This window comes from Gopherus evgoodei, chromosome 21 (assembly GCF_007399415.2).
Source record: "Gopherus evgoodei ecotype Sinaloan lineage chromosome 21, rGopEvg1_v1.p, whole genome shotgun sequence".
Lineage (NCBI taxonomy): Eukaryota > Metazoa > Chordata > Testudines > Testudinidae > Gopherus > Gopherus evgoodei.
Genome location: NC_044342.1, coordinates 8,637,743 through 8,647,556, shown reverse-complemented (window position 1 = coordinate 8,647,556; position 9,814 = coordinate 8,637,743). Strand labels below are relative to the sequence as shown.

Below are 9,814 nucleotides of genomic sequence, written 5' to 3'. Positions count from 1 at the left end.
AAAGGGACATGGGCATGGCAATCATCTGTTAGTCCTCCAGTGCAATTCACAGCCCCAAGTTGGTCCCTAAGAATGGGATCCACAGAAACCAGCACACTCGCAGAGTCGCCTCAGCTAGCCAGCTGGAAATGCCGGGGAGAGGGGTGCGGCACCCCTCTGATGGAATTAGGTGCCTAAATCCAGGTTAGAAGGTGGGGCCTATTTCTGCTTGGGGTTCACAGCTGTGAACGCTCTCCTGGAGTTCGGCGCCTAGGCAGGGGCACCGGAAAGGGAGGGCCAAGGGGCCAGAGGACCCCACTTTTTAACATGGGAGTAGTATGGGGGCAAGGGGCAGCATTGCCTCCCCCCAAAAAATCCTGCAAGCCTTGGGCAGGCATGGAATGGCACAGGCAGGAGCTGCATTTCATGGCAGGGGAGCTGATCAGCCTCTTTCCAATGCTGACCCCTCACAGGGAGGTCTCAAGAGGAAAAGGAGAAGCGGGGGGGGGGAACATGGAGGGGGCTGGGCCTTGGGGGAAGAGGTGGAGTGGGGGGCGAGGCCACAAAAGAGTGGGGCCACAGGAGATGGGGCCTCATGCCCCTCCCCACACATTTCTACTGAGGTTCCAGTGTTCCTGCATCTAGGCCGGGTCAGCCCTTTCCAGTGCGAAAGGCAGAGGGAGAGGCACACACCGCTATACCTGACTGCCCAGCGATCAGGCCCTCCCCTGGTCATGTTTTCAAATGCCCCTTCCTCTTGATTCAGAGCAGGGACCTGGACACGGATCTTCCCGCAGGAGCTGTTACCACTAGCCGAGGCTCTCTGGATGACTCTACATTGCATTGTAAACCCAGGTCTGTGGGACCTGGGCTCATGAATTCAGTATGAATTCAGTGTGAGCCACCCCACCGCATTGTAAACTTGGACTTGCAATTGCTGGTCTCCCAGCCGCCCTAACACATCCGTAGGTGCTGACTCTGTGGGTGCTCTGGGGCTGGTGAACCCAGGGGGAAACATTTGTGGGCGCTGTGCACCCAGTGGCAGCCAAGCTCCCCTCCTGCCTCCCCAGTTCCTGCCTCCTATTCTGCCTCCTCCCTTGAGCGCACCACGTCCCCACTGCTCCGCCTGCCTCCCAGCGCTTCCCACTGGCTGCCACCAAAGAGCTGTTTGGCTGCTCTGGGGGTGGGGAGGAGGGGGAACGTGGCATGCTCAGGGGAAGAGGCGGAGCCGAGGCAGGGATTTGGAGAAGGAGTCAGAATAGAGACAGGGAGGGGGTGGAGTTGGGGTGGGGACTTTGGGGAAGGGGTTAGAATGGGGGCGGGGCAAGAGTGGAAGGGGTGGAGTCAGGACAGGCCGGGGGCAGAGAGGGGTTGAGCACCCACCAGCAGGAGCAGAAGTCGGTGCCTATGAACACGTCCGTGTTGCACTGCACAGTGCTTCTGACTCGGGTTGGCCACTCAAGCCCCATCCACATGGCAAAATGCAAAGGCTCACACCTGTGATGCTGTGGGACTTGGGCTCTCACATACAGCCCTGGCAGAGTCCTTGGAGCCGGTCCTGAGGGCTTGCTGACCTGAGACTGATTTGTGTGTGAACAGAAGAGGGACTTGGGTTCAAACCTGACTCAGAGCCTGGGGTTAGAGTGCCTTTCTGATAAACTAGTCCCAGATTTGGACTTCAGCGTCCAAAATATGGGGGTTAGCATGAAAACCTCCAAGCTTAGTTACCAGCTTGGACCTGGTAAAGCTGCCACCACCCAAAAAATTAGAGTGTTTTGGGGCACTCTGGTCCCTCCAAAAACCTTCCCTGGGGACCCCAAGACCCAAATCCTTTGAGTCTCACAACAAAGGGGAATAAACCATTTCCCTTCCCCCCTCCAGGTGTTCGCTCCCTATTTCCAGTCCTGGAAACAGAAGTGCTTCCCTCTTCACCCAGAGGGAATGCAAAGTCAGGCTAGTAAATCTAACACAAACAGATTTCCCCCTGACTTCTTCCTCCCACCAATTCCCTGGTGAGCACAGACTCAATTCCATGGAGTTCCCCACTAAAGAAAAACTCCAACAGGTCTTAAAAGAAAGCTTTATGTAAAAAGAAAGAAAAAATACATAAAAATAGTCTCTCTGTATTAAGGTGACAAATACATATTTGCTTAAAAGAAATATGAATAAACAGCCTTATTCAAAAAGAATACAATTCAAAACATTCCAGCAACTATACCATGTAAATACAAAAGAAAAAAACAATAACCCCTATTGTTTTATGATCTCTGTACTCACAACTTGGAAACAAAAGATTAAAAAGCAGGATACAGAAATCCTCTCATAGCCGAGAGAGAGACAGGCAGAAGACAAAAAACTCAGACACAAACTTCCCTCCACCCAGATTTTAAAAAGTCTTGTTTCCTGATTGGTCCTCTGGTCAGGTGTTTCAGGTTACTTCTTTCCAGGTGAAAGAGACATTAACCCTTAGCTATCTGTTTATGACAGCCTTGTAGATGCACTCTCTTTGCCTCACTGAGCATTTAATTATGACATTCAAAGGGGAGACTGAGACAGCTATAAGCCAGGCTGCCCAATAGCATGCTGATTAGGGGCACTATCCTGTGAGACCCATGTCCAGCTCACCTGAGTTCAGACCTGCTCCATAACAAGCACTGTGTGGATTTGAAGCTGGGGCTTCCAGATAAATGCCCTGTAGGGAACACTCAGTTTCAGGACACCTCAGGATGTTGCTGGCTTGCACGTCCTCACCAGCGGAAAATTAATTCCCAGTTAACCTAGCACCGGGTGGCTTAGCACCTTGGAGGATCTGAGCCTGGGGGAATTTAGGCACCTCCAGAGGTAGGTGACAGCTGAGTGAAGGTTTTGAGGATCCCAGTTGAACTTCAATGTTGGATGTAGGCTCCTAAATCCCTTGCTGAATCTAGCCCTTTCTTTATGTGTGCCTCAGTTTCCCCCATTTAACTGGTACTAGGCTGTTAAGATAGGATATGCAAAGCCACTTGGGGGCAGGGGCTATACATTCAGTGCCCATGTTTTTCAATGGACTCTGTGTGTTCAAATCTCCTAGGTAGATTTGAAAACCCTATGCCCCCCTTCCCTATCACACACAGACAAATCCCATCTGCTTTGCAATCTGGCCATTTCATGACTGATTCCTGCCCGCCCCCTAAAAGTTAGCTGTGTTTGAGTTGCCGGGGATTGCATCCTGCTTTGACACTGTTTAATAAACCCCATTTCAATTAAAATGCCAACTCAGCTGTCCCCCAAATCCTAGGGGACCAATTTTCCTTCATCTGGTCCAGCAGAGAGCATCCATCAGCACTTTCTCATTAGAATGCGAGTTTATAGATCAGTAGCTGGGCTAAGGACTATGGGAGTTAAAGGAGTGGAGAACTGAGCAACCACCAGCACCTCAAAATGTGATCAGCTTGGGAGACTTCTGGAGAGGTGAGTGGATGGCAAACTTCTGGGATGGAACAGTTATTCATGCTTCCTACAGCTGTGGTTGAGTGCCTTAATTTATTAGTGACTCAAAATAGCAGAGACTTGGCAATTTGAGACACAACAGATCTTGCTTCTTGGCTGGGGGTTAGAATAGATCACCCTTGAGGTCCCGTCTAACCCTGAGGCTCTGTGATGCTATCAATGCTGGCCAAAAGGCAGAGTGGGGTATGTGTCTGGAGCCCTGACTATCACTGCCTCGAACCCACAAGCAGTTGGAAAACAGTGGGGAGTGGGGGAGTCTATCATAATCTAGGAGCAGTAGCTTTGGTAAAACAGGTTTAAAGTGCATCCCTCAGCCACCCAGCTTGATATTTACATAAGATTTGTGCCAGAGCTGTGACCCACCGCCACCACTTTCCCTGAGACAACACTCCCCTGCCAGGGCTGAGAATAGAGTCCAGGAGTCCTGGCCTCCAGCCCCTCACTGGTGTAACCCTCTAGACCTCCCCACCTTTCCAGAGCTGATACTAGTATCCAGACTTCCTGAGAACCAGCTCCCCTCCTTCTAATAACTGGATCCCATTGCTCTTTCAGAGCTGAGAAAAGAACCCAGGAGTCCTGACTCCCAGCCCTATCCATCTAACCACTAGATCCCCTCCTTTACTAGCCCAGTATTATGTCTTGCCACAGGACAGTGCCTAGGAATAGAACCCAGAAATCCAGGATTCCAGTCCTTCAATCTCAAAATCCACTAAGTTCCAGAGCTGAGAATCAAGCCCAGAGATCCTGCCTCTATGCTCTAACCCCTACCTCCCACTCCTCTCCCAGTGATAAAAATAGTACCCAGGAATCGTGGGTCCTAGCCCACAACCTCAGAGCTAACCTACTAGAGTTTTTCACCCTCCTAGAGCCAGGGACAGAACCTAGGAGTCCTGGTGTCCAGCTTCACCCTGCACTCGGCCCATTATGAAGAGAGGCTGAAAAGACTGGGTCTGTATAGAAAGGCAAAGAGTAAGTGGGGACATGTTCGAGAGCGAGAGAGAGAATAATGAATGGGACAGAGAAGTGAGATCATAGGGATATAGGATTTGTCAGAGAAGATCAGACACAAGACTAATTTAATCCTGTAACCTGTCTCTGACATTGGTCAGCTTCAGCAGGAGATGTCAGAACCCTGGGAACAGATGTAGAATTATCTGGCACCAACAGATCTCGTCCTGTTCTCTAACAGAGAACAGCTTTAGCCTAAGGCTTGAAGTTTCACTTCCCTTCCAACATTTTCAGGAGTGTTTATTATAAATGAATGGTCTTGATCTCCATGTAAATGTCCAGCCCCTTTTGGCATCTTGCTAAGTTCTTAGTCTCAATGGTTTCCTGTGGCAATGAGTCCCACCTCTAAATTACCCATTGCATGGAAAAAGCGTTTCCTTCCTTCTGTTTCGAATGGGCTGCCTTTTAATTACACACAGGCACTCTTTTGCTCTTTCTGTTCTTTACATCAGGTCTAGGTGACCTGGGAAGAAAGGTAGCAGATTTAAACCCAAGCTAAGGAAATACTTTCTCACTCACTGCACAATTGTCTGGTGGAACTGATGGCCACTGGATCTCATTGAGACCTGGAATTTAGCTTATTTAAAAACGGATTGGATTTTTATAGAGCTAATAAGAACATCCTTCCTTAGAGGTTTTTAAGGTCAGGTTAGACCCCAAGCAGCTAAAAAAAAAAAAAAAAAAAAAAGCCCTGATCGTGATCTGCAGCAATTCAGACGGAGGTCCTTTGGTCCGAGTGGGAGTGAGAGACCCTCCACCGAATTGCCGCCAAATATCTGAACTTGCCGCCCTGCTCCAGAGTGGCCACCCCAAGCACCTACTTACTAAGTTGATGCCTGGAACTGCCCCTGTGGGCTAGACAAGGTGATTTGAGGTAAGCGTCTTCGCTGAGCGTCAGTTTCCCCTTCGGCAACAATGATAGCGACCTGCCTTTCTAAAGTGCTTTGAGATCCCAGGGTGAAAAGCACAATAGACGAGACAAGTACTAATTTCAGATTTTAAAAATCTGTCGCTCGAGTCCCTTTGATGACAGAGGTTCTAGACTTTTAAAGAGTTACAACCCAGGCAGGTTCCCTGCTATTTTACCTTTCTAAAGTCACTATCTTTACCTGATAGCCATTAACAAATTAGGTGACTGAAAAACCATTTCCCAAGAAAACTGAACTGGCTCTGACCTGTTGGTCCTTCTGCCAGTGGAAATTTTCTCTCTGTCTCCCCTTCTGCTGGGCCACGGCCACCAGTATTTCAGGTAAGTAATGAGACTCTTTAAAATCAGCTCCCACGGTATTGACTGATCCATGTATATTGGAGTCACATCCCATGGTAAAAGGGACATGCATGTTCCTTGGGAAGGTGTGAGATCTGCTCCACCAGTTATTTAATTATTTATACAAAGTGGAATGACTTCAGCAGGAGTGATTGAGGGAGTCCGGCCCCAGAATCTCCCGCTGTTCAGCAGTTAGTGGGCGCTTTCCACTTCAGGGTGGGGATAGCCAATCCCTTACAGAACTCTTTGTCAATGACATCTGTGCAGGCACTTTTGACAAACAAACTTGTCACCTCATCCAAGAATTAAATCAGGTTCGTTTGGCAGGCCCTATTTTCAGAGGTGTAGTGATAAAAAAACGTGGGGAAACCAAACTCCATATTCCCCAAATGGGACCTGGGTAAATGCCATTTATCTGCATTGACCCCCCAGCTACATTGCTCCCCATTTTTCCATGTTGATTGCTGTTAATTATAGCCTCATATTTTACTTCTTTATCAGCTGACTCCTGTAGCACTTTTCCCATTATTTTTCCCAGGATTGATGTCAAACCAACCAACCTCCATATACCTGAATCTGCACTTCTTGAATATCGGCATAACATTAGCACCAGTCCAGTCTTCTGGAATTTCCCTGGTATTCCAAACGTTGTTTCAAAATGACATGAGAGGACCAGATATCTCATCAGCCAACTCTTTTAGTACTCTTATGTTCAAATTATCCAGGCCTGAAGATTTAAAAAATGTGTATTCCCTAGTAGATGTTGTATAACATCCTTCTTGGTTACTCATGGGCTGGAAAGTACTTCATCATTCTTCATCATCATCGAATACTATGTACAGATGTGGTCTCCTCACCTCAAAAAAGATATTCTAGCACTAGAAAAGGTTCAGAAAAGGGGAACTAAAATGATTAGGGGTTTGGAGTGGATCCCATATGAGGAAAGATTAAAGAGGATAGGCCTCTTCAGCTTGGAAAAAAGGACACTAAGGGGGGATATGATAGAGGTATATAAAATCATGAGTGATGTGGAGAAAGTGGATAAGGAAAAGTTATTTACTTATTCTCATAATACAAGAACTAGGGATCACCAAATGAAATGAATAGGTAGCAGGTTTAAAACAAATAAAAGGAAGTTCTTCACACAGCGCACAGTCAACTTGTGGAACTCCTTACCTGAGGAGGTTGTGAAGGCTGGGACTATAACAGTGTTTAAAAGGGACTTGGATAAATTCATGGTGGCTAAGTCCATAAATGGCTATTAGCCAGGAAGGGTAAAGAATGGTGTCCCTAGCCTCTGCTCATCAAAGGATGGAGATGGATGGCAGAAGAGAGATCGCTTGATCATTGCCTGTTAGCTTCTCTCCCTCTGGGGCACCTGGCATTGGCCACTGTCGGTAGACATATATTGGGCTAGATAGATCTTTGGTCTGACCCGGTACGGCCGTTCTTATGTTCTTATGTGATAGGAATATACCATCCTACTTCTTTCCAAATACAGAGCAGAAATATTTACTTTTCTGCATCATTATTAACAATTTTACCATCTCCATGTAGGAATGGGCCTATGCCTTTGCTAGGATTTCTTTTGGTCCTTACAAAGCTTTTTTTTATTCTCCTTATTCCGGCCAGCCTTGGAGATTTGCTTGATGTCTTTAGCTTCCCTTATCAATTTCCTGCAATTCATAATGTCTAATTTATATTGGTTGCTATCTATTTTCCCTTTTATATATTGTTTTTTAATTTTTTTTTATTTCTCCCTTTACTTCAACACTGAACCAGGATGAGCTTTTAGAATCATAATCTTATGGCCATCTGATAAACTCTTCTTAAAGAACTCCCAATTTTCATTCACATTTTTCTGTCTACATTTTTCCTCCCAATCAGTTTTCATAGAATCATAGAATCATAGGACTGGAAGGGATCTCGAGAGGACAACTAGTCTAGCCCCCTGAACTCATGGCAGGACAAAGTATTATCTAGACCACAATTTTGCTTACAATTTTCCTGTGTTCAGAAATTACTCCTTTTGAAGCATCATGTGTAATATTACTGGTTGGGACTGTCCTCTGTTTGCTGATATTGAATATAATCATGTCATGATCCACAGTCTCTACACAACCACCAACTTTCAATGTAGTAACTAGTCCACCTTTATCCTGCCTAATGAATTCCAAAATCAATTTACCCCATGCTGGGTGCAATACTTTTTGAATTAGAAAATTATCATTTATAATTTTGAGAAATTCCAGTGATGTTTAACTGGCTGCACAAGACCTCCCATGTACAACTCCCTGCTCAAAGTCCCCCATAGCGACACAGTTTTTCCTTCCACATAATTATGAGCAGGTGTTCAAAGAGGAACTTGTCCTGTTCTCTGATTTGATTTAGTGCTCTGTAATAGACTCCAACAATATTCCTGCCTCGCTTTGTTAGTTGGTGGGTTGATCTTGAATTCAAGATTCTGTGGTTCTGAATTATCAATACCTCAAAAACAAGTAATAGTGTCTTTAATGTGGAGTGACACCCCTTACACCTCTTTCCCCTACTCAGTACTTCCTGAACAGTTTATAACCAGTGATTGTAACATTCTATTCTTGTAAATCATTCCACCAATAATGCCAATTACATCAAATTGCTTCTTAACTATGAGAATTTCCTGTTCCTCTCACTTATTACCCGGACTCCTAGAAAATTAAAATATTCAAATAAAGTTTGAGGAAGCCACTCCGGATTGTGCCCATTGATTGCAACAGGAAGAAGGCAAAGTCTGAGGAAGCCACTCGGGATTGTGCCCATTGACTGCAACAGGAGGAAGGTGTGAGTAAGATCCTTTGAATTTATCTCTTTATTTCTCCTCACATCTCCCTCCAGGTCTCTCAGACTTGATTGCACAGGCCCAATGGAGCAGCTGTGGAGAAACCAGACTCCAGTGGGGGAGTTCCTCCTGGCAGCCCTTTCCCCAACTCCACAGTCCCAGGCCGTCTTGTTTGCTGTGTTCCTCTTGGGCTATGTTTCCACGCTGGTGGGTAATACCCTCATCATGGTAACGGTCAGCTCTGACTCCCACCTCCGCACTCCCATGTATTTCCTGCTGGGCAACCTCTCCTTCCTGGACCTGTGCTACTCCACCATCACTGCCCCCAAGATGCTGTTGGACTTCCTGTCGGAGAGAAGGAGTATTTCCTACCAGGCCTGCATGGCCCAGCTCTTCTTTCTGCACTTTGTGGGGGCAGCCGAGATGTTCCTGCTCATTGTCATGGCCTACGACCGCTACGTGGCCATCTGCAAGCCCCTCCACTACCACAGCATCATGAACCGGACCCTATGCAGCTGGATGGTGGCAGCTTCCTGGGCGGGAGGGTTCATCCACTCCATAGTCCAGACCATCCTCACCATGCAGCTGCCCTTCTGCAGGCCCAACTGGGTGGACAACTTCTTCTGTGATGTCCCACCAGTGATCAAGCTGGCCTGCACCGATATCTATATGGTGGAGCTGCTCATGGTTTCCAACAGTGGGCTAATCTCCACCAGCTGCTTCGTTATCCTAGTAGCATCCTACACCACCATCTTGGTGAGAATTCGCTCCCCTGAAGGGCGGCGCAAGGCGCTATCCACCTGTGCCTCACACCTGACTGTGATGACCTTATTCTTCGGGCCCTGCATCTTCATCTATGCCCGACCCTTCTCCATCTTCTCAGTAGACAAGCTAGTCTCAGTCCTGTACAACATCATCACCCCCATGCTCAACCCCTTGATCTACACGCTCAGGAACAAAGAGGTGAAGTCAGCCATGAGGAGACTGAGGACAAAAGGCGTTACTTCCAGGGGAAAGGTAACAGTCTGAGATGAGAATCAGGCAGCCATCTTGGGGAGATGTGGATCAGCCAAAGGCAGCCATCTTTGGGATATATGGGCTGGGCAAGGCAGGGGAGCCATAGAAGCCAGGCGTCCTGCCTCCCAGCCCCATCCAACTCTAACCCACTAAACCCCACTCCTCTCCCAGAGCTGGGGATAGAACCCAAGAATCCTGGTTCTCAGCCCCTCATCTCCACTCTTTCCACTAGACCC

General features: G+C 47.3%; 1 protein-coding gene across 1 annotated transcript; it reads left to right on the top strand.

The window, feature by feature from the left end:
* The first annotated feature begins 5,640 nt into the window (after window positions 1-5,640).
* Window positions 5,641-9,590, top strand: LOC115638319 (olfactory receptor 4Q2-like). The gene is made up of 2 exons (XM_030539912.1): window positions 5,641-5,725; window positions 8,618-9,590. Exon 2 carries the CDS (start codon window positions 8,646-8,648, stop codon window positions 9,588-9,590), a length of 945 nt encoding a protein of 314 aa, XP_030395772.1. The 5' UTR covers window positions 5,641-5,725; window positions 8,618-8,645.
* The last annotated feature ends 224 nt before the right edge of the window (window positions 9,591-9,814 follow it).